The sequence below is a fragment of the Capra hircus genome, chromosome 22, assembly GCF_001704415.2.
Source record: "Capra hircus breed San Clemente chromosome 22, ASM170441v1, whole genome shotgun sequence".
In the NCBI taxonomy this organism is placed as follows: domain Eukaryota; kingdom Metazoa; phylum Chordata; class Mammalia; order Artiodactyla; family Bovidae; genus Capra; species Capra hircus.
In genome coordinates this window covers 11,834,830-11,859,650 of record NC_030829.1, presented here as the reverse complement: position 1 = coordinate 11,859,650, position 24,821 = coordinate 11,834,830, and the positions used below count along the sequence as shown (strand labels likewise).

At 54.2% G+C, this 24,821-nt stretch overlaps 1 protein-coding gene across 3 annotated transcripts in view; it reads left to right on the top strand.

The window, feature by feature from the left end:
* SCN5A (sodium voltage-gated channel alpha subunit 5) overlaps positions 1-22,406 on the top strand; it is a 103,432-nt gene extending 81,026 nt beyond the window's left edge. For all 3 annotated transcript variants that reach the window (XM_018038398.1, XM_018038396.1, XM_018038397.1), the window contains 8 exons: positions 2,437-2,610; positions 6,421-6,543; positions 8,376-8,657; positions 11,507-11,560; positions 12,208-12,345; positions 12,992-13,096; positions 14,755-15,025; positions 19,739-22,406. In XM_018038398.1, the coding sequence (XP_017893887.1) occupies positions 2,437-2,610; positions 6,421-6,543; positions 8,376-8,657; positions 11,507-11,560; positions 12,208-12,345; positions 12,992-13,096; positions 14,755-15,025; positions 19,739-20,979 (2,388 nt within the window). In that variant the 3' untranslated portion in view covers positions 20,980-22,406. The remainder of the gene's footprint in view (positions 1-2,436; positions 2,611-6,420; positions 6,544-8,375; positions 8,658-11,506; positions 11,561-12,207; positions 12,346-12,991; positions 13,097-14,754; positions 15,026-19,738) is intronic.

Genomic DNA, 24,821 nt, shown 5'->3' with positions numbered 1-24,821 from the left:
CACTTATGGAAGAGACTATCTTTTCTCCATTGTATAGTATTGCCTCTTTTGTCATAGATTAATTGACCACAGGTGTGTGAGCTTATTCCTGGGCTATCTTGTTCTATTGATCTATATTCCTATTTTTTGTGCTAGTACCATACTGTTTTAATTTCTGTAGCTTTGCGATGTAACCTGAAGTTAGGGAGCTTGATTGCACCAGCTGTTTTTCTTTCTTAAGATTGCTTTGGCTAGCTGTTTCACACGTGGCAGTGTTTATTGTCAATGCTATGTATGTATGTATATGTCTCCCAGCTTGTTCCGCCCTTCCCTTGTCCCCACCGCCACCTTTCCCACACGCCCATTCCCCACATCTGCATCTCTGTTCAGTTCAGTTCAGTTCAGTTGCTCAGTCGTGTCGGACTCTCTGCAACCCCATGAATCGCAGCACGCCAGGCCTCCCTGTCCATCACCAACTCCCGGAGTTCACTCAGACTCACGTCCATCGAGTCCGTGATGCCATCCAGCCATCTCATCCTCGGTCGTCCCCTTCTCCTCCTGCCCCCAATCCCTCCCAGCATCAGAGTCTTTTCCAATGAGTCAACTCTTTGCATGAGGTGGCCAAAGTACTGGAGCTTCAGCTTTAGCATCAGTCCTTCCAAAGAAATCCCAGGGCTGATCTCTGTCACTACCCTACAAATAGTACTGCCTTGCACCATTTTTCTAGATTCCATATATATCGTTAATACAAGATATTTGTTTTTCTGATTTGCTTCATTGTGTATGACAGACTCAAGGTCCATCTGCATCACTACAAGTGACCCAATTTCATTCCTTTTTCTGACTACTATTCCACTGCAGACATGGACGACATCTTTATCCATTCGCCTGTTGATGGATGTTTAGGTTGCTTCCATGTCTTGGCTGCTGTGAACAGTGCTGCTATGAACATAGAGGGTGCATTTGCCTTTTTGAATTAGAGTTTTGTCTGGGTCTTTGCCCAGGAGTGGGATTGCTGGATCGTATGACAGTTCTACTTTTGGTTTTCTGAGGAACCTCTGCATTCTTTTCCGCAGTGGCTGTACCAACTTACAGTCCCACCAAGCATGTAGGAGGATTTCCTTTTCTCCATACTCTCTCCAGCATTTGTTATTGGCACACTTTTAATGATAGCCATTCTGACTGGCGTGAGGTAGTACCTCACTGTAGTTTTAATTTGCATTTCTCTAATAATGAGTGATGTTGAGCATCTTTTCATATATTTGTTAGCCATCTGTATGCCTTCTTTGGAGAAACGTCTATTTATGTCTTCTGCCCATTTCTCGATTGGGTTGTTTGTGGGGGGAGGCTGTTGTTATTCTTGTTTATTCTCTTTTTTATAATTTCTGTATTATTTCATTTTTTTATAAAAGACATATATTTTTATAATCAGAAAGAAAAATGCCTACTTTTTATCTTGAAGAATCCCCAAACCCCACCTGGAGACCTGAATTATCCTTTTGTCCCACCTACACAGACCAGGTTAACCACGTGTTGCCTGGGCAGTGCGTCCTTGGGCACTGCTGACGGCACTGGGGCCCTGGATCACTGTAGCTCACAGAGGCCCTGTGGTTGCACAGGGAGGCCCAGAGCGAAAGATGGGGGCACTCCCCAGGGCCCTCAGTGACGCGTTCAGTTGCCTAGACTGGGAGCCTCAGAGCACATCCTGGGGGAGGGGCAGATACATATCAGAAGCCTGGAGTTGGAAGAGGGCAGCGGAGGCCATCCGAGTCTCTCTCGGCCCAGGGATTTGGGTTGAGGCAGGAGTGAGGAGGTAGGGAAAGACCAACAGCTAGCTTATTAGACACACTGACTCCCAGATTCTGAGGATTACAGAAGGCTTGACTTCATCTAGTCCTGTGTTTCCTAATCTTCGTATCTATTTTCTGCCTTCACTATCACTTCTGTGAAACTTTGCATTCGATATAAACACTCACTGGTTTTTTGTTTAAATAAATTTATTGTAAAGGGCAACTTTGAATGATTGTTGTCACTGGAAACCAATATTGTTTCCTATGAAAAGTAGGTAAATGCCCAAAGTAAAGAGAGTAAAAACACAGTGGAGGAGGACAGGGGCAGATAGATGTATGCTGTTTCTGACAATAGGCTGTGAGCTGTTTCAGAGAGACCTTAACGATGGACACACTAGCACTGACCGGAGACTTGCTCTTCAAAGTGAAGGTGGAAGCATTCTCACTACACATTCTTCCTTGTTGTCCACACACCACAGAACATCATTTCCCGACCCAGCAATGGTGCCCGCAGGACTCAAAGAGCATGCCGCGGAAGCCCCTCCACTGTGCGGCCTCCTCCGCCCTGCCCTCCTGGGGGAGGGAGGCCATCAGGGATGAAGGCTCGTGCAGGCTGGGACCAGCTGGGTCAGGACGCCATGTCTGCCTTGCCCACCCTGGTCTGCAGGCCTTTGAGGACATCTACCTGGAGGAGCGGAAGACCATCAAGGTCCTGCTGGAGTACGCCGACAAGATGTTCACCTACGTCTTCGTGCTGGAGATGCTCCTCAAGTGGGTGGCCTACGGCTTCAAGAAGTACTTCACCAACGCCTGGTGCTGGCTTGATTTCCTCATCGTGGACGTAAGTGTGGCCCCTGAAGGGAAGAGAGGGGAGGGGGCACCCTTTGCCAGTGTGAGAAGGAGCTGAGGCTGAGGGATCGGAGGACAGAAGGACAGGTGGCAGGAGTTCGGCAGGCTGACATGGAGGCTCTTGGCTGTGCTGCAAGGCAGGCAGAGGGGCAGGAGATCCGAGTCTGAGGTCACGGAGGGGAGGCAGTCAGAACCCCCAGCCGGGGGACAGGGAAATATAGGCCCTGCTCCTGGGAGAAACTGGACTCACTGTGGGGGTCAGTACGTACAGTCCTGGCAGGGCTGTGAGCCAGGGCAGGAATGAGTTCTCGCCCTCTCAGGACCACCAGAAGCAGGGCGCTGACGAGCCTGTATTACAGCCCTCACCACGCCACCCTGTGGAGTGTCCATCAGGACCGCTACACACATGGCCAGTTAAGAGCCTACATGTCTACACATGAGAGGGGGCTGTCTGTACAGGAGACGGAGTGAACCAAAGGCCAGAGGGCACGGGCTTGGGGAAGGGGTGCTGGGCAGATGGGAGATCGTCCTGGCTCAGGTAGAAGGTACCACAGCGGGGAGGATGAGTCGGGGTGGAGTCATCTGCGAGAAGGAGGAAAGCCATGAACATGGGCTGGGTGAGGGGTTCCGGCCAGCTGCCCCGGGGCATCTGGTAGCTGGCAGGCCATGCCAGTCTCTGATGTGTCCAGAAGGGCCTGGGGTAGGAGGCTGGCATGTCCTCTGGGCACCCGGTGGGCGGATGGAATGCAGCCCCTTCCCCACAGCTCCCCAGGCCCCAGAACCTTGTTGGGTGCAAGCAGGGTGAGTTTGGGGTCTTGCGGGGCTCCTGAGTACAGTCAAATGAGAGAGTAACTAGAGGGTGATGGGGGGAGAACTGAGGCTCACGGTGCAGGGCAGCCTTGGATCTGTGCTCCCTGAGGACAGAGGGAACATGGCGAAGGGCCCAAGTGAGGGCTCACCATCTGGCTGTGGTGCTTCTCCCACAATAGAATGTGGGCCAGGATGTGCAAGCTGGGAAAAGCTTTGCAGAAGACGTCCGTGGCTTCTGGGCTTGGCATCAGGTTCTGCCCACGTGCAGGGGCTCTGCTTCCTAGAGTTCCAGCTTAGGCCTGTGTTCAGTCCCTACAGCAGCCCCAGAGGCCCGAGGGGGGCACTCAACAGCCAGTGGGCCTGGCCAGGGTCAGGCCTCGGTGGAAGGTCAAGCTTGAGTGGCCCCCTGAGCTAGAGCATGCGTGCAGACACAGAGCCTCATGGGTGGGCCTCCTCACAGGAGACTCCAAGCCACCACAAGTGGCTGAAAAGATGCTAATGCTGGGGTAAGGGGTGTTGGGGTGGCAGTCAGGGAGGGGCTCTGGGTATGCTTATAGCCCGGGGCCCTCAGAGCCTCCCTGAGGTGACAGAAAGGACTGTGAGGCCTTCCTGCCAAGGGGCTGTGGGAAGGCCTGAGAGCCTGGCAGCTCTGCCCTGGCCCCCTCACCCACCTGTTTGTTCTTGCAGCTTCGTGGGACTGACTCCCCCAGGGCAGGCCAGACGGAGTCTGCAAAGATGTCTGGGGAAGCCCACCCTACTCCCACCCCCTGCCACTTTGGAGAACTTAGCTGAGGCCAGGCCTTAGGGCCTGAAATTCCCAAGATTGGAGAATCAGCCTGTGGAGAGGAAAACTGAGGGTCGTGGCAGAGAAGGGCCTGGCCCAAGAAAAAGGAGAAGGAAATGGTGCTGGAATCCAGCTTTCCTGACGCTGGCCATGCTCCCCCACCCCCATCCCCACACCCCATGGAAATGGTGGACTTCAGGCCTCAAGATCTAGAGAAAGGGGTTTCCATGTTCAATTCGTGCAGTTTTTAAAAACTGCCGAGGATCTCCTATATGCAGGTGCTATAGGAGATGCTGAGGACCTCAGGGAACAAAATAGACGAAGTCATTGCCTGCGTGGAGGAAGGTGCTGGGAACCAGAAACATAACACATGAGCCGGCTTTATATAATATTACACTGGTGATGGACACATGGAGAAAAAGAAGTGCAAACGGAAGGGGATTAGGAGGGCCTGGACTCAGGGAGAAGGGAAGCCCCAGATTACAACTTTAAACAAGCTGGCTAGAAATAGGCCAACTGTGGCGATGTTTGAAGGAAGTTGGGGCTAGCCAGGCAGGTGTCTGCAGAACATTCCAAGCAGAGGTTGGAGCAGCAGTGCAAAGGTCCTGGGACACTTGAGGAACCACGAGGAGAGCAGAGTGGCTGGAGCAGCGGAGAGGGGACGGGAAGTGCAGGAGTTGAGGCCAGACTGCATAGGGTGGAACGCGTGCAGCCTTTGAAAACCATGGGCTTTTATTTAGAATGAAATGGGAGGCGCTGGAGGGCTTTGGACAGAAGAGTGACATCATCTGACTCATTATGAAAGGATCACCCTGTCCAGGGGAGGGGAAGTGGAAGCAGGGGGAAGGTTGGGGGCCATGGCAATAATCCAGGGGAGAGATGACGGTGGCCTGGCCAGGATGGCGGCAGTGGGAGCGGTGAGAAATATTTGGACTTCTGACATATTTTGAAGGCAGAGCCAACAGGAAATCCTGATGGGTTGGATGTCGGTGTGTGAGACAGAGAGAAGGCAGGGATGATGCCAAGGCTTGTGGCTTGGGCAGCTGGAAGGATGGAGCTGCCATCAGCTGAGATCGGGTGGAAAGGCGGGACAAACTTGGGAAGGAACAGACAAGGGCGGCCTGCTGGGGACTAGCTGGGGAGCCTGGCCAGACCTGGTCCCTGGGACCCTGGCCTCAGCAGCAGGTCCCTGGGAGAGGCCCCTCGCCCTCTCCAGAGTGGGGACCAGCATCCTCGAGGGGTGAGTTGGGGGAGCACGGAAGTCCATCCTGGGAGTCCTTGGAGGAGGCAGCTCCTCCAAGCTCTTCTGCCCAGCCTTCTCCCAACCTGCGCTTCCAAGCCTGAGAGCAGGCTATGGGGGTCACACCTACCCCCCACTCCCCATGGCCCCTCCCCACCCCCAGGCTGCCCTCAGAGCTGGGTGGTGGTAATGGTGATAGCCGGCGAGGTCAGGCAGGAGGTCACTTCCAACGTGCGATCACTGGCCAGCAGTGACATAAGGAGGGATTGGATGCCCATGGAGCTTTAGAAGGATCAAGTTCGAGGGGCAGAAATGTCCCGGTGGGGGCAGGGCAGAGGAAGCAGAGAGCAGTCCACAGGGGCTCCGTCTGAGCCTCTCTTCCGTGAAGATGATAGAATGTTGCAAGGTTCAGCCTTGAGGAAATGCCCCAGGATGGTCTGTCTACTCATTTTCAACTCAGGATGGTCCTTCTTCCCGTGAAGAGTCTACTCTGGGGGAGGGGAGGGGCCAGCCCAAGAATCTGATTTGAAGGAAAGCGCACAGGGACCTAAAGCCACCCAGGCTTTGTGGCCCTGCTCTTCCACACTAGCAAGTGGCTTTGGAACTCCGTTTTCTCATCCATAGAATGGGGAGATGCATTCCAAGGCCTGGGGTGAGTGGAGCTATCACAGACACGTGTGTGAAGTGCACACAGCAGGCCCTTGGTGAAGGCCTGAAAGCTGGGACACGCCTGGCCTTGGCCCCAGCCTCTTGGCCCTGGGGAAGGCTGGCCCAGCACAGGACAGCCTGTGAAGACGATCCAGCTGGAAACCATAAAGCCTGGACACGAGGAGGCTCTCTCTGTCCAGGAGAGAGCTGAACTCTCTCACTGGCTGGCTCTCACTGAACCCAGCCTGAGTTCGGTGGGCCAAGAGCCCTGCCACTGGTCTCGAGCTGGCCTCGTGGCCTCACCGCCCTGTCTCCCACAGGTCTCGCTGATCAGCCTGGTGGCCAACGCCCTGGGCTTTGCTGAGATGGGCCCCATCAAGTCACTGCGGACCTTGCGTGCTCTCCGACCCCTGAGAGCCCTATCACGATTTGAGGGCATGAGGGTAAGAGGGGTGGCTCTCCTCATGGGAGCAGTGGGTGGTGGCTGCATAAAGGGGACCCCCAGACTCACTTCCTGGCCTGCTGCAAACATGTGTGAGATCTCCAGGAGGTACGGCTGGGCTTAGAGGTGCCTGGAGGTGGAGAGCTGTAAGAACCTCCCCCCAGGCCTGACGCCTCAGCCCTGTGGGCTCCACGAGGGCCAGAGAGCGCTGGACAAAGGAAAGGAAGCAAGGGCTGGACCGCGGGCGTCTCAGCTGCAGCCCAGCCCCACCAGCCCGGGGCCCCTTCACTTTCTGCTCTCCCATGGGGCCTCGTGTCTGTGGGTGCCCTGGCTCCACGTGCCCGTCTGTGTCCCCCACCTCCTGACAGACACAGGGTGCCTCCCCTCTATCCAGGATGGGCAATAGGGCAGGGCTGGTGAGGATAAAGCAAGCAAGGAAGCAGCCAGTAGTCCTACCGATCAGAGAGCAGTTTGATTTGCTTAGTAAACTCTTTGGCACTATTTTCTAAGTGCAGAGAGCTCTGCCTTTTTTCCAGTCACTAAGTTTTACCGAAGAATGTGCACATTTAAGGCAAATTTAAAAGCCCACCAAGAAAAAACATTACCCGTAATATATAGCAAGAAAACAAGCCTATATGTTTGTGTGAGTATGTTGTTTGTTTTTTATTGTTTGTACGAAATGTGCACGGTTCTGTTGTGACTTTAGCAGACACCTCTGTGTGTCTCTCACTGACCCAGGAGACGCCACTATACAGCCCCATTCAGTTGATGGTTTTGAACTTTGCCCACATCCCCAATCCATGGAGAAACAAACTGCTTATTTCTGGTGGGAAGCCATTCACAAGTGAATAATCCGACCTAAGTTAGATGCTCCCAAATGTCCAATAGGAGAGAAAACACTTGGTTCTGGGGCACAGGGACATGGGGGAGACACTAGTTACCAGGATTGCCTCTGCTGTGGCTGTTGGCCACAGAGCCAGCCAAAGACAAGTGCAAGAGCTGGTTCCCCACCCTGTTCCCATGTTCATCGCATGCTGGGCCAGGGGCACCCCCCACTTCCTCTGCACGTGTCCGCATGACCCGTCCTGGCACCATACCCACCATAGAGCCCCATGCCAGCTCCGCCTCCAGTTTGTGTGGCAAACATGTTCCTGGCTCACAGACAGGAGTGAAGTCCCTCCCTGGAGTGAAGTCCCCAGTTCTTTTTGCCAAGGATGCCTCTCCTGGGAGCTGTGAGTTTAAATGAAGAGAGCATGGGGCCATGGCTCCACGGGGTCAGAGGGCTGCTCCCTGGAGAGGGCAGAGGCACAGTGCGCGCACACCGCCCTGCCAGCCCTGATCCCATCACTGCGTGAGGGGGCCGTCAGAGCACCCTCCACTCGCACCACCCGGAGATATCCCGGGCACACCTTGCGGGCAAACACCCATCCATCTCAGGAGCAGCAGCCCCAAAATGAACCAGAAACTCAGCTCAGAGAGTGTGTCTCCAGAGACCCTTTCTTCCCCATCAGATTTCTGGCGTACTATGTAGCAGAGACCGTGTTGAAAGTTAAGTTTGAAGGTCATGGATTCCAGGCAGGGCTATGAAGGATAAGAAGAGGCTCTGAGCTGTGTGAGTGTGGGATGCAGAGCAGAAGGCACGTGTGTTCTCTCTCACTGCCCACCAGAGCTTCCAGCCATGGGCCATCCTTCCTTGGTGACAGGGAATGTTCCCCACCCCTACCCCCACAGGGACCTATACCGAGGGGGTTCAGTAGGTTTGGGGGGGCATCTTACAAAGGGTGTGCATGCTGAGCACCCCCAGAAACTGAGTCTGTTCTCTGCCCACTTGAGGTTGTGGTCAACGCCCTGGTGGGCGCCATCCCATCCATCATGAACGTCCTCCTCGTCTGCCTCATCTTCTGGCTCATCTTCAGCATCATGGGCGTGAACCTCTTCGCAGGGAAGTTTGGGAGATGCATCAACCAGACCGAGGGAGACCTGCCCCTGAACTATACCATCGTGAACAACAAGAGCGACTGTGAGTCTTTCAACGTGACTGGCGAATTGTACTGGACCAAGGTGAAAGTCAACTTTGACAACGTGGGGGCCGGGTACCTGGCCCTTCTGCAGGTGGTGAGTCCTGTGGCGGGCGGTGGGGGGACTGCCTTCCTCTCACTGGTTGACCAGCAACAGGCACCTTCCCCTGGGCTGTGGGCAGGAGGGGGACAGCCGGGCCACTCTGGATCCTCACAATAGGGTTGTGTCGCCCAAAGACTCTCCAGAGACTTCTCGTCTGTTTGGGAAGGTGCCAGGTGTTCCTTCCTAAGGAAGATGCTACACTTTCCAAATATCGCGTGGGACTCTGTGCTGCGGCATTTTACCCAGCTCACTTTCACTTTTCACTTTCCTGCATTGGAGAAGGAAATGGCAACCCACTCCAGTGTTCTTGCCTGGAGACTCCCACGGACGGGGGAGCCTGGTGGGCTGCCGTCTGTGGGGTCGCACAGAGTCGGACACGACTGAAGCGACTCAGCCGCAGCAGCAGCAGTCAGGTTGACTCCTCGCACTGTCAGTTTGCGGTGCGATAGCACAGGCGGCAGATGAATGACCACAGACACCCAGGGGCTGAACTGTTAGCAATATTGTGACTCTGGCCACCCCTCTGTTATACACGGCAGGGATTCCTCCTGCATTGTTTAAAAGAATGTATTTACTTTCATCTCTAATGTGCAAGATGTTCAAACACTCACAGCCCTACCAAAGTTTCTATTGATTTGTGAGGATGATAGCTTCAGCGACTATAACGCATAGCATACGAATAGCCTTGACAGCAGAAATTAACACGTAAAGCTGCAGCTTTTTCTTCTTGTCCCAGTGCAAAGCCCAGACACCGGTCTCTAGTGCTGAGCAGAGGGAAACTCGGCACATCCCCTCACACCTCCATTGTTGTTTTTGTTGTCTAGTCGCTCAGCCGTGTCTGACTATTTGTGACCCCATGGACTGTAGCCCACCAGGCTCCTCTGTCCATGGGATTTCCTAGGCAAGATTACTGGAGTGGGTTGCCATTTCCTTCATCAGGGGATCTTCCTGACCCAGGGATCAAATCTTAGCCTCCTGCACAGTTTCTGCATTGGCAGGTGGGTTCTTTACTTCTGAGCCACCAGGGAAGCAACCTCACCCATCTCTTAAATCCCAGGAGTAGCTTTCTCCAGAGTCCCTGAAATACCTCATGGGGAACAGGATTAGAGCCCAACCCAGAGAGCCTTCCCTTCTGAATGTCAACACTTGGAAGGAAAGCCCCCTGTTGTAGTCTGAGAGCTGCCTGCCGTTGCAGACACAACCACACAGTGGCTAGAAAGAATTCGGTCATGGGCACCTCGTAACCTTGGGTGGTCCCCAGCAGGTCCCACCGCATCTCCAGGCCTCTCTGTGTGGGTGAGGCCCCGTGGCACAGGAAGCTGAAGCAGTTGCCTTCTCTATGGCTGCTTTGCTTTCCCCATCCACCCTCCCTGACTCCTAAAACCTCTCAGATGTGGGAAATCTGTGTAGACCAGCTTACACCCTGAAAAGACTCCTAAAAACTCTCAGATGTGGGAAATCTGTGTAGACCAGCTTACACCCTGAAAAGAGGCTCAGGACACGATAGGATTATGCCGAGGACACAGATGAGATCCGCTAGTTAGTCAGTCTCACCACCAAGCGTGTCCCTCAGCTCTGAATCGTCCTAGCAGCCCAGACTGGGGCCGTCCATGCAACTGGCGCCAGGACCCTGTCCTGTTCGGCCTCCTCTTTCCTGCCATGCCAGAACCAGCGAGTGTGGCCTCGCAAGAGCCAGTTGTTATGTTTTCCGATATTTTGTGGGCCATTATTAAAAATTAGATTTATAAACTTGTAATTAACTCAACGATATTGAAACAAAATAAAAACTTGCCGTTGCCGCTTGTTCTCAGCTATGCTCTTGAGGTTCGCACGCCTGTTATAGTCACACCATGGAAACACTGCAATGCTGTGCTCCTGTGCCTCTCTTCCCAGCACTGAGTTCAGTAACGACACTTTGGCAACTTGAGGTTGGCCATGATGGGAATGTTTACACAGAGAAGTTGGCAAACACAGTCAGGGCTTTTTTCGTGTATAATTTTATGGTGTTTATTTTTGGCTGTGCTGGGCCTTCATCGCTGCCCGGGTTTTTCTCTAGTTGCAGCAAGCGGCAGCTCTCTCTAGCTGCCATGTGTGGGCTTCCCATTGGCTTCCCTTGTTGCAGAGCACAACGTCTAGGGTTCAGGGGCTTCCGTAGCTGTGGTTCCTGGGCTCTAGAGCACAGGTTCAGTAGCTGGGGCAAACGGGCTTAGCTGCTCCTCTGCATATGGGATCTTCCTGGGTCAGGAATCGGACCCATGTCTCCTGCATTGACAGGCGAATTCTTCACCACTCAGGCACCAAGGAAGTGCAATCAGGGCTTTTATTTTTCCTTCTGGAAAGCCATTTGTTGTTAGTCATTTGCCAACACACCACTAGCAAAAGGACCCCCTTAAGTATGAGGGAACATTAGGATTCTTGAGGGACGTCCTTGGAAAGCTGTGGAGCAGAAGCCCCAAGGCTTATGACAGAGAGGACCAGGTGAGCACTGAGGCCTGCCTTAAACCAGAGCAGAGAACCCCCTCTCTGCTCCAGACACGCCTGTAGGCCTCTGTGTCAGTTTAGAATCGGAAATGAATGCAAATCTGAAGGGTAGTCTCTTGGCCAACATCAGAATGCTAATTCCCCCATGAAATGACCTTCCTGGAGTGTCTGCTTGGCTGCTTCCCCTCCGCCTCAGCCCTGAACAAGAAGGCCTTTCTCTGACTGCCCAGCCACTTGGACACCGCTGAAAGGGTTAGCTTCTAGTGGGAGGTTACTTCCCGGTCCCATCTGTCCAGATAAGAGCCTGAAGTAGCTCCATAGATGCAGAATTAAATTTCCTTACTCTTGTCTCTTTCTTGCAGGCAACATTTAAAGGCTGGATGGACATCATGTATGCAGCTGTAGACTCCAGGGGGGTAGGTTGTCACGCTGGTCTCTCTCCTTGAATCAGTCAAGGTTCTAAGCACCCAAGGTTCCCAGCTGCTCAGCCACCACAGAAACAGGGTCTGCATCCCATAAGGGCCAGGTCTCTTGTGTGAGCCCAGAGCTGAGCCTCTCTGGAATGCCCTTGGCTGCCCCCGGGACATGGTCGCATGGTCTCCCGGGGATGCCCCAGATTCTCAGATATCTTGTGAATGGTATTCACTGTCATTTAGTTGAACCAAAATCCTACCCCTGGAGGAGGGGGTGGGAGCAGCAAAGACCCAAAACAAGTTTCTCTGTGGTCCTGTGCCCGCCCCACATACATACACCAGCCACCATGTCACACTGACCGCTGAAGGCTGGGAGACACCCTCATATACTCAAACCTCCCAGTGGCCCAGGGCCAGGAGCCATGCAGGGACACAGCGCCAGCTCCGAGCCCAGCATGCCTGGCCTCCTCACCTGCCACCACCCAGCCTCCTCAACTCCATCCCCGCCCGCCCTGCACACGCACACGCACACGCACACGCACACGCACACGCACACGCACACCCCAGATGCTGACCTTCCTCTGACACACTCGGCCAGCCCATCCCCCGTTGCTGCCTGCCTGACCTCCTGTCTGCTTTCTCCCCTCTAGTACGAGGAGCAGCCCCAGTGGGAGTGCAACCTCTACATGTATATCTATTTTGTCATCTTCATCATCTTTGGGTCTTTCTTCACCCTGAACCTGTTCATCGGTGTCATCATTGACAACTTCAACCAGCAGAAGAAAAAGATACGTAGAGCACAGGCCCCAGGCTGCAGGGCGGGGCTGGCTGCCAGGCACCTGGCAGCCTCTCTGGCTCCTGGCCCCACTCCTCCTTCCTGCTGGGGACTAAGCTCCGACCGGGTTGGGGTGGGAGACGGGTGTATCCATGATGTGGCCTGCTTAGGCCCGTAAGTGTGTAACAAGGGGCCCCACGCCTGCCCTAGTCTGAGAGAAGAGGCTCCTGAGAGGAGCTGGGGTGAGCGTTGGGACTATTCACCTGGCCCATGATCAGGGATCATGGGGGTGGGGGTGGGGAGCCACCGCACAGAGGCCTGGGTCTTCCCAGAGTTCCGTCATAGAAGCTACGATCAGGTGGCAGGCAAGCCAAGTGGGCAGAGGGAGCTTCCAGGATGGCTGAGCTGGCCAGGGGAGAGGATGGAGGTCGGGCTCCATTTGCAAGTCCCAAAGTCAGAGAGGAGCCCAAGGTGAATGGGGAAAGGGGCCTGGAGAAGTGGGTCTGGGGCGGTGGTTGAGGGAGACTCTCTGATGTAGGATAAGGCATGCTTTTCTCCCCTAGGAGAGGTAGTGAGGAGAAGGGCCACCCTGGCACACTCACCAAGGAGGCTAGATCCCTGAGAACCCCCAGATGAGGCTGGTGCCTGTGTCTCTGCACTTAGGGGGCCAGGACATCTTCATGACAGAGGAGCAGAAGAAATACTACAATGCCATGAAGAAGCTGGGTTCCAAGAAGCCCCAGAAGCCCATCCCACGGCCCCTGGTGAGCAAGGCTCTCGATTCAGTGGGCGTGGGGAGGATCTGCCCGAAGGGGGCCCTGGGAAGCCCCCACGCCACAAGACCAGCTATCGGGGCCTCTTCACAGTCTTTTGGTGCAGCCTGGGGCCCTTGGCCTGTCCAGGGAAGGAGGGACCTCCAATCATGTACAGGGGCCTCAGTCTCATGGAGGTACGGGAGAAGGCATGAGACAGCCTGGGAGCCCAGGGATGATCCCCTCCCACAGGAGCTTCTGAGTGAGGCCCCTCCTCCCCTACAGCACTTCAGACTTTCCCCAGGGAGGGTTGGGCAGCCCCGTGTGTAACCTCATCCTTGTAACTCCCTGAGCCGTAGAGTCCCCAGGTGGGTGGGGCCTGGGAGGGCTTCTGGGTTCTCCGCTAGGCTGACTCCCTTGGCCAAATCAGGCCAACACATACCCGTGTGTGTGTGTGTGTGTGTCTCTGTGTCTGTGTGGTCTGTGTGTGTGTCTGTGTGTGTGTCTGTATGTGTGTCTGTGTGTGTCTGTGTGTGTCTGTCTGTGTGTCTGTGTCTGTGTGTGTGTGTGTGTACTGGAGCAGGATGGGGGCAATACTTAGGTAACTCAGGTGAAAGTGTTGGTCACTCAGTCATGCCCGACTCCTTGTGACCCTGCAGACTGTAGCCCACCAGGCTCCTCCGTCCATGGGATTCTCCAGGCAAGAATCCTGGAGTGGGCTGCCATTTCCTCCTCCAGGGGATCTTCCTGACCCAGGGATCAAACCCAGGTCTCCTGCATAGCAGGCAGATTCTTTACCAGCTGAGCCACCAGAGAAGCCTAGATTATGCAGGTGATGGTACTTAAATCATTAGCTTGTAAGGGGCAGCCCCAGTTTTTGCATCCAATTCATCCATGTCATCTGACTCTTTTCTGTTCTCCATGCTCTGGTCTAGGTTAGGAGTGTGTATGTGTTTTCAATTATTTATAATCATCTCTCTTCCCCAAAATGGGGCTCCCCTGGTGGATCAGATGGTAAAGAATCTGCCTGGAATGTGGGAGACTGGGGTTCAACCCCTGGGTTGGGAATATCCCCTGGAGAAGAGCATAGCAACCCACTCCAGTAGTCTTGCCTGGAGAATCCCATAGATAGAGGAGCCTGGCAGGCTACAGTTCATGAGGTCACAAAGAGTCAGACATGACTGAGTGACTTAGACTTTCCCCAAAATAATCTGAAAATTCAAGACACATATAAATACAGTTTCAGTGGAAAAAATAAATTCCACAGAAAGAATGGAGAAATTTTGTTAACCGGAGGGCTGAGACAGTTTCTAGAGCTGAACTTTAGATCTGACCTTGAGCCTTCAGACAGTGGGAACAAAAAGAAAAGCTTGATGAACAATGGGCTGAGGAAACTTGGGGTAAGAGAAGTCCTTTCCTGAAGTGCCATGAGAGATGGTGTCTGGGACAAGGAGCACGGGGCTGGGCCTGGAAGCCCAGGGAGCTTTCAGCAGGGAGCCAGGCTGTCCAGCACCCGCCTTTTTCCTCTCCCCATGATAGTCTGTGAGCATTGGACACCCCTGCCCCAGAGGGGAGTAGGAGGGTGGGTGGTCTGGGCTGAGCGGCAGCAAAGTAGGCCTGCCAGCCTGCCTGCGGCCCCTGCTGAGCCCTTCCTTTGCCCTTCCTTTCAGAACAAGTACCAGGGCTTCATATTCGACGTTGTGACCAAGCAAGCCTTCGACGTCTCCATCATGTTTCTCATCTGCTTGAACATGGTGACCATGATGGTGGAGACAGACGACCAGAGCCCCGAGAAGGTCAACATCTTGGCCAAGATCAACCTGCTGTTCGTAGGCATCTTCACAGCCGAGTGTATCTTCAAGATGGTTGCCCTGCGCCACTACTACTTTACCAACAGCTGGAATATCTTCGACTTCGTGGTTGTCATCCTCTCCATCGTGGGTGGGTATGCAAGTCAGCTGGGCAGAGAAGGCCTCCCCTGGCCAGGCATCTCCCTCTCCCCCAGCCCCTGATCTGTGCTCCATGCCAGTACACCAGCTCCCTGCATTCTTCGCTCCCTACAGTCCTTCCTACCCCCATCCCCCACAATCACACACACACATCTGGGAAGGCCACTCGGGCCAAGGGGCCAGCTTGGTAGAGGACCCAACACCCTCTCCTGGTCCCACCCTCCCTGAGACCCTGGAACACAGCTCTCTGTTTGGAGAACTTCAAGGGTGAGTCTAGGAAAGGGAATGGGGCCTGTGGGGGTTCCCTGCCTTCCCAAGGGAAAGCCTTCAAGCCCAAGGAAGAGTTGGGAGGCAGGTGGCCCTCTAAAGTAGACGTTAACCCTGGAGATAGACCTTCTGGAGTTGAGAATTGCCACCTGGCCACCCTGGTGTGTGCCAGGCTTCTTCAGACATCGCTTGCCTCATGCAATTCACCATATAAAGTCAGCACCAAGGCAGGGAAATCGTTCAACTAGGGAGAAGCTGAGATAGGAATCACACATAGTCTACTCAGGCTGATACAACAAAAATAGCAGACGGGGTAACTCATAAACAACAGCAATCTACTTCTCACAGATCTGGATGCTGGAAGTCCAAGAGGAAAGCACCAGCATGATCAGGTTTTCTGCTGAGGGTCCTCTTCCTGGTTCATAACCCACACCTTCTTGCTGTGTCCTCAGAAACTGGAAGGGACTAGGGAGCTCCCTGAACCTCTTCTATAAGGGCACTAAGCCCATTCATTCGGGCTCCACCCTCATGAAATTAAGCCCCTCCCAAGGCCCCACCTTGGGGAAGAGAAAGCAATGGCACCCCACTCCAGTACTCTTGCCTGGAAAATCCCATGGATGGAGCCTGGTGGGCTGCAGTCCATGGGATCGCTAGGAGTCGGACACGACTGAGCGACTTCACTTTCACTTTTCACTTTCATGCATTGGAGAAGGAAATGGCAACCCACTCCAGTGTTCTTGCCTGGAGAATCCCAGGGGTGGGGGAGCCTGGTGGGCTGCCGTCTATGGGGTCGCACAGAGTCGGACACGACTGAAGTGACTTAGCAGCAAGGCCCCTCCTCCCAATACCATTATCTTTGAGGGGGGGAATTTCAACATATGAATTTAGGAGGAGGCAGAAACACTGAGAACAGAGCACACGCTCGCATCTATTTGACCTCAGAGCCCAAATTCCTTCTTTAAAGAACAGTTTAAGATATACTTTACATAACACAAAACCCAGCCTTTCAAGTGTGCAATTCAGTACTTTTAAGTATATTCACACGCCTGTGCAACCATCATTATGCTCTAAGTTTAGAATATTTTCCTTACCCCCAAAAGAGACTCTGCACCCACTGAGCTCACCAGTTTCCCTCTCCCTACCTTCTGGCAGCTCAGCTGGTAAAGAATCCGCCTGCAATGCAGGAGACCCCAGTTCGATTCTTGTGTTGGGAAGATCCACTGGAGAAGGGATAGGCTACCCACTCTAGTATTCTTGGACTTCCCGTGTGGCTCAGCTGGTAAAGAATCTGCCCACAATGCAGGAGACCGGGGTTCAGTCCCTGGGTTGTGAAGATCCCCTGGAGAAGGGAAAGGCCGCCCACTCCAGTATTCTGGCCAGGAGAATTCCATGGACTATACAGTGCTGGACATGACTGAGCAGCTTTCACAGTCACAGCCAGCCACCCGCTGGCAGCCACTAATCTAAAATTTTGAGGGACTGCCAAACTATTTTCCAAAGTGACTGCACCACGTTACAGTCCCAAATTCAGTGTAGGAGGGTTCCAGTTACTCCATATCCTCACCAACACTTGTTCCTCTCTGTATATTTCAATTACAGCCTTGCTAATTGGTATGGAGTGACATCTCATTGAGGTTTTGCTTTGCATTTCCCTGATGACTAATGAGGATGAACATCTTTTCACGTGTTTATTGGGCATTTTCCTTGGTATATCTTGGTATATAACAGGAGAAGTGTCTTGGAGGAATGTCTGTTCCAATCCTTTGCTTGATTTTTTAATTGACTTTAAGAATTCTTTATATATTCCAGAGGCCAGTCCCTTATCAGATATAAGATTTGCAGATGTTTCCTCCCATTCTCTAGGTTGTCTTTTCACTTTCTTGATTGTCACCTCTTGGAGCACAGAGGTCTTAACTTTAAGTCCAATTTATCAGTACTTACTTTTGTCACTTATGTTCAGAGCCCAATCTGGACCCTGCCCGCACAGACCTCTGCCATAACTGGCTTTCATCTTTCTGCCATGTATAGCCTCTTCAGCGGCACAGAGGGAAAGACAGGGGCCAAGAGAGGGGCTGCTGTGGCTATAGTGATGCGCAGATGCTTAGAATCTGGAAAGTGGGCTCAGGAAATGCTCCAGGAGGTCTCAGGCAGGGATGAGGCTGAGACCATGCCTGGTGGGACTAGAGAGGATCTCTTCTCTAAAGCAGGTGTCAGGAGCTGGAATGGAGCCCTGAGGGACAGTCTCAAAGATTCCAGGAAGTGTAGACTATATTCAGGAACTACTGGTCCCAGAGCTTGTGTACCAGAGAGGCAGGGTTAACAGCTCAACTTGGAGCCAGAGTGTCTGAGTCAGATCCCCACTTCTCACCGACTAGGTGGCAACTTGGATAAGTGAGCTCACCTCTCAGTTTCCTCTTCTGGAAAATGAGGATGCTAGTATCAGCTTACCTCCTCGGGTAACTGGAAGGGGTAAATGGACGTGTCAGTTGCTCAGCCCAGGGCTCTACTGACAGTGAACGCCTGATACACATTCGTGAGTGGCATTATTATTAGGTTGGTGCAAAAGTAATTGCCGTTTCGGACCGTGAACTCTAAACCATTATAACTAGGCTCAAATACATCTTTATTCATCAACATAGGAGCCATTACAATCAACACATTTTTGCCAATGAGAAATAAGTGTTTATTCCTACAGCACCAGAATCCATGCCTTGGGATTCGACGAACTCTTGGAAAGCATTTTCTGCCTCCAGCTGGTTGTGTGTTGGTTGTTCCATGTGTGGTCGAGCACTGTCATGGAGAAGAACTGGGCCCTTTCGGTCGACCAGTGCTGGCCGTAGGTGTTGCAGTTTTCAGGGCATCTCATAGATCTGCTGAGCATGCTTCTCATATATAATGGTTTCGCAGGGATTCCGAAAGCTGTAGTGGATCAGATGGGCAGCAGACCTCCGAACAGTGACCGTGACCTTTTTTGGTATAAGTTTGGCTTCGAGGAGTGCTTTGGAGTTTCTTCTTTTTCCAGCCACTGAGCTGGTCATCACTGGTTGTGGTATATAAACCACGTTTCATCGCATGTCACAATAGTTCGTTGTTGTTGCATACAATAAGAGAAAATGACTTTTCAAAAGGATGCTTTTTTTGATTTGCGGTCAGCCTAAGAGGTACCCACTTATCAAGCTTTTTCACCTTTCCAATTCGCTTCAAATGCTGAAAGACGGTAGAATGGTCAACGTTGAGTTTTGGCAACTTCTCATGTAAGAGGATCAGCTACAATGATCCTCTCAAACTGGTCGTTGTCAACTTCCAATAGCCGGCCACTGTGCTCCTCATCTTCAGGGCTATCGTGTCCTTTGCAAAACTTCTTGAACCACCACTGCCCTGTGCATTTGTTAGCAGCTCCTGGGCCAAATGTGTTGTTGATGTTGCAAGTTATCTGTGCTGTTTTATAACTCGTTTTGAACTCAAAAAAGAAAATTACCCAAACTTGTTTTTTGTCTAACATCATCTCCATAGTCTAAAATAAATATAAAATAGCAAGTAATAAGTCATTAGCAAAAATAATAATAATAAAGCGAGAAATGCACATTAAAATGATGTAGAACCTAGCTATGTTTATTTAAAATGTATTCCAATATCAAACGGCAGATAAAATATATAGCTACATTTATTTAAAATGTATTCCAATATCAAACGGCAGATTTCAACAGTACAAAAACCACCATTTCTTTTGCACCAACCTAATATATGAGAAGTCTGGAAAGTTCACTTGGGCCAATACAAGGCAGGTATATTCGCTCCTTGAAACTCCAAACTCAGAGTAGTCAGTAGAGATGGAGTGGGCAGGCCTGGCAGCTAGCAGGGGTGGGAAGGTCATAGGAAGCACCTCAGAGAGGCTGACTTGTGACAGGTGAGGTGTGAGGAGTGTGCCAACTACCTGGCCGGTGCCTCTTGTATTTCAGTGTGCACACGAACCACCTGGACTTGTTAAAACACAAGGGGTCTGGGTGTGCAGCTGAGATTCTGCATTTCTGATAAGCGCCCAGGAAATCCCAAGGCTGTTGGTCCTCAGACAACACTCTGAGCAGCAAGGAGCTAAAAGTTCTAGAGTTCTGGTCCAAGCTAGGCCACCAGGGATGCTGAGCGAGTCCGCTGAGGCCCCTGAGCCACAATCTGGATAATGGGCCTGGTATGTGCAGGTAGGCTCAGGAGACTAAGGGGCGGAGGGCTGAGAAGGCACTTTGCAAAGGATGCAGGAACTGTGGGTCCTCTTCTGGACCATAAATGCAGAAATGGAGACTCAGGTGGGTGGAGGCAGGGTCCTTACAGGCCCCAGGTGACCCGGGCCTCCACTCCCAGGCTCCGTGCCCCTCCCAGCAAGGCTGGGCTGGAGGGGGACAGTGACGCCACCTGCGGCCACAGTCTCCGTTGTTTCCCACAGGCACTGTGCTCTCAGACATCATCCAGAAGTACTTCTTCTCCCCGACGCTCTTCCGCGTCATCCGCCTGGCCCGCATCGGCCGCATCCTCAGGCTGATCCGCGGGGCCAAGGGCATCCGCACGCTGCTCTTCGCCCTCATGATGTCCCTGCCCGCCCTCTTCAACATCGGGCTGCTGCTCTTCCTCGTCATGTTCATCTACTCCATCTTCGGCATGGCCAACTTCGCCTACGTCAAGTGGGAGGCTGGCATCGACGACATGTTCAACTTCCAGACCTTTGCCAACAGCATGCTGTGCCTCTTCCAGATCACCACGTCGGCGGGCTGGGACGGGCTCCTCAGCCCCATCCTCAACACGGGGCCCCCCTACTGCGACCCCAACCTGCCCAACAGCAACGGCTCCCGGGGCAACTGCGGGAGCCCGGCGGTGGGCATCCTCTTCTTCACCACCTACATCATCATCTCCTTCCTCATCGTGGTCAACATGTACATCGCCATCATCCTGGAGAACTTCAGCGTGGCCACGGAGGAGAGCACGGAGCCCCTGAGTGAGGACGACTTCGACATGTTCTACGAGATCTGGGAGAAGTTCGACCCGGAGGCCACCCAGTTCATCGAGTATTCGGCCCTGTCCGACTTCGCTGACGCCCTGTCCGAGCCGCTGCGGATCCCCAAGCCCAACCAGATAAGCCTCATCAATATGGACCTGCCCATGGTGAGCGGGGACCGTATCCACTGCATGGACATCCTCTTTGCCTTCACCAAGAGGGTCCTGGGCGAATCTGGGGAGATGGACGCCCTGAAGATCCAGATGGAGGAGAAGTTCATGGCGGCCAACCCGTCCAAGATCTCCTACGAGCCCATCACCACCACGCTGCGGCGGAAGCACGAGGAGGTGTCGGCCACGATCATCCAGCGGGCCTTCCGCCGGCACCTGCTGCAGCGCTCGGTCAAGCACGCCTCCTTCCTCTACCGCCAGCAGGCGGGCAGCAGCGGCCTCTCAGAGGAGGACGCCCCCGAGCAGGAGGGCCTCATCGCCTACATGATGAACGAGAACTTCTCCCGCCGCCTCGGCCCGCCCTCCAGCTCCTCCGTCTCCTCCACCTCCTTCCCGCCCTCCTATGACAGCGTCACCAGGGCCACCAGCGACAACCCCCAGGTGCGGGCGTCTGACTACAGCCCAAGCGAGGATCTCACTGACTTCCCCCCAACCCCCGACAGGGACCGCGAGTCAGTCGTGTGAGCGCAACCCAGGGAGGGGGGCGCCAGCGCAGAGCATCGCGGCAAACCCAAAGGCAGCCCCAGCCCAGCAGCCGCTGAGCCGTCCGACCTTTGCTTTGGGCTTCGGGAGTGAGACAGGAGCCTCGGCCCCGTGGACCGACAAGGCAGAGTCCTGTGCACCGCACTGATGGCTGGAAGCACTTGGCTGAGCTGTCCGTTTGGGGTTACCAGTCCTGGGGGCCGGGTCTGGTCTGGCAACGCCCTGGGGCTCTGACCACCACCTCCATCCCAGCTGCTGAGACAAAATGCGAAACCAAGACTGTGTATGTTGTGAATGGGCTTTCATAAATTTATTATATTTGATATTTTTTTACTTGAGCAAAGAACTAACATTTTTTTTTCACGGGTGGATCGGCAGCGATTCACACTGCCTCTTCCTAACTCTGAACAAGAGTGTCTGGGAGCTGCTGGGGCTCTGCCGTCAATGCAAAAGTGAGATCTGGTGTGGGTCCCACGGGTCTTCACTGCCTAGGGGCAGAAAGGGGGTCCCCCGCCGCTTGGGCTGAGGTGCCAGGAGGGCTGAACCCTTTCCCCTACACACGTGTGCACACTCTCACACTCACAGAGGGCAGACACAAGCCACATGTGGCCTGGACTCCCTGAGATGAGCGAGGTGACCGGCCTTTCCCCCCGGCCCCCCACAGGTGGGATTCTTGTCAGCCAGGGCTCACTCATTGCCCCATTTCCCCCCTGTATGTTTATGCAGGCCACCCTGGAGTCAGGCCTATAAATACAACAAGCTTCCAGAAGAGAGTGGCCTGGCTCCCAGGGCTTGTCCTCGGCACTGACATTGCCTTTCTTCCCTGTAGAGCTTGGCCTCTGTTAGAGTATTAACATTAAGGGAAGGGCCTGAGGGAGGCACATACGTCCAGCCACCCAGCTTGTCCGTGCTGCCCAGCCTGGCTGACCCTGTCCCACAGGCCAGGAAGAGAAGGCTGAGCCCATGGGGTTGGGGTGAAGAACCTACTCCACAGCCCCCAGCACGGTGCCCGCCAGCCCACCTGGAGAATGGAATCTGCTGTCATCACCCAGGCTCTCTCTCCAGACCTTTCTGCCTCTGCCTGGGGCTGAGGGGGTGCCTGTGTGGACCCCAGCTCCTCTCGAGCTGCGAAAGCACAGGAGCGGGGAGGGCTGCCCAGGCCCCATACACAGAAGGGGCTGCAGGATGCTCAGCCCAGTCCCAGGGCCCTAGGAGGGGAATGGGCCCCAGGTCTCCTGGGAAAGGGAGTCGAGTGACCCTGGACCAGCGGCCCCCTGCTCAGCCCAGGGTCCCGGGGACACTGCACATGGGACCTCCTGGGGCAGGGTCCAGGCTGCCCATGGGTCTTGTGAGCAGGCCTTTTCAGGGAAAAATACTTTTTTCTAGTCCAATCACTACCACCCTTCCCACCCGCCCACCCCGCCACAGGGCCTCTTCAGCTGCTGACAATCCTACTGAGCATATGCAAATCTTTCAACGCAGAGAACTGTCACCCTGAGAGGGACAGTGGTGGCTGGTGGAGGCTGCAGGCAGGGGCTCGGCTGCCCAAGTCCACTCTCCAGCAAAGCCGCCCTCCACCCGGCGGCCACCTCACAGGCCGCCTCTCGGGGCAGCCCCGGAAGCCAGAAGCTGGCTGTCCTAACCTACCTCGCCGAGCCGTCGGGGGGGCCGGCCATGGGGAGCTGAGGGGGAACCGCCAGCGGCGAGTCAAGTATTAACATTTCTTCCTGTCACTCGAGTTCCCTTGGTGGCAGCCCCAGCCACCCGCCGCCCCCAGTGCTTTCTCTTCTCCCATGTTCCCTTGAAGTCGGCGCGGGACGTGGTTTTAACTGTCCCAGCACCACTCCTCTGAGTGGAAATCTTATTTTTGTAGCTCTCTGTGCTGTGCTCTCAAGGCCTGGAGAGGTATATGCCCTCCGCGACACCTGGCACCCTACGTGGGCAGGGAGGCAGCGGGCAGGCCGGCCGGGCTACAGGCCCAGCTGACCAGAAGGAGACCGGGGTTTTGTGTGTGGGGATAGCCCGGGAGCCGGAGGCAGGTGCCGGGGCCAGCCACTGACTGCAGACCGTGTGGCCGAGGGCAGGGCCGAGCGAAGCCGACTCCTTAGCTTTTAGCGTGTCTCTCATTGCTTTTTTTCCAGAACCGCACAGTGACCAGCAGGATGGGAGAAGGAGGGGAGGGCACAGGAGGGAGGGACAAGCGCCAAGTGCCAGCTGTTGTCGGAACCACCCGAGCACTTCGCACCAAACTTCGTGCATAAACAAGATACATATTTTTAACACAAACCAATAAATGGCTTACATGACCTGGTCTGGATTCTGTCCATTTTTTTAAGTATAGTTGATTTACAAATTGATAATATTGTGTTAGTTTCTGGTATACAGAAAAATGATTCGGTTGCACACACATATATTTGGGCGGGGAATAGATACCTGTGAAGTTGGTGTGTGAAGAGACATGACCCCAGTGTCATCAAATCCAGCCTTTGCTTTTGCCTCTCTCTGTCCCTTTCAACTTTGCTCAGTGGAGATAAACTTCCTTGGCCCCAGATGAAAACCAGGCTAGCCCTGGGGCTTTTCCACTCAAGTCTTGGTGAAACAGCAGCCTTCAGCCACCCTGTGTTGTAAATACCACCTTAGCTTCCTTCTGAGCATGTCCAGTCCCGTGACAGTCAGAGATGGGGTGGCTGGACAGGCACCACGCAGGCCTCTTCAGGCTTGCGGGGCCTTCTCCCGGTGGTCTCCCAGCCCTGGGGATGCACTCTTCCTGGTGCCCCGTGACCCCTCCTCTGCCCATGGGTACCTGTGGGTCCGTTCAGCCTCTTCCTGCCAAGCCCCTGGGCTCCCCCCAGTAGCCCTGCTGTGGCGGCTCACACAGGCCCTCTCTGCCTGCTGCCCCTGCCCCACCCACGCTGGCCTGCGGCCCGGCCCTGGCAGCGCCGCTCTCCACAGCCACCGCCAGAGCAGCTGGCCCACAGCCCTCCGCCCAGATCCCAGAGCTGGACTCAGATCCCTGTCACTGGTCCACCTGAGTTTTCTCAGCCCCAGGGGGGCCCAGTCCTCACTTGGAAAGCAAACTTATGGTCACCAAAGGGGAAAGGTGGGGGTGGGGAGGGATAAATTAAGAATTGAGGATTAACCTATACAGACTACTGGGCTTCCCTGGTGGCTCAGACGGTAAAGAATCCACCTGCAATGTGGGGAACCTGGGTTTGATCCTTGGGATAGGAAGATCCCCTGGAGGAGGGCATGGCAACCCACTCCAGTATCCTTGCCTGGAGAATCCCATGGACAGAGGAGCCTGGTGGGTTACAGTCCATAGGGTCGCAGAGTCAGGCATGACTGAGCGACTCAGCACAGCACACTACTATATATAAAATAGATTATCCGCAGGGAACTGCTTAGCACAGGAACTCCACTCGATACTCTATAGTAACCTATACGAGCAAAGAATTTGAAAACGAACGGATGTATGTACATGTATAACGGGATCACTTTGCTGTACACCTGAAACTAATAAACTAACGCAACACTGTAAATCACCTACCCTCCAACAGAAGACATTGGCCCGGGAGGTGCAGGCTGATCCAGAGGGAGGCAAGGGGGCCCTCGCGGCCACTGCACCACCACAGCTGTCACCCGGCCGCTCTGGGGCGAGGCAGGGGTCCAGGCTCCATGAGGGAACGGACACCGGCTCCTGTGTCAGAGGGAAGGCATGCGGCCCGGGATCTCAGCCCTTGGCAGGGACAGAGATGATCCTGGACAGACGTCAGCTCTCACCCTGGGGCCGCAGCCCTGGCAGCTCCCTGCCCCGTGCCAGCCGC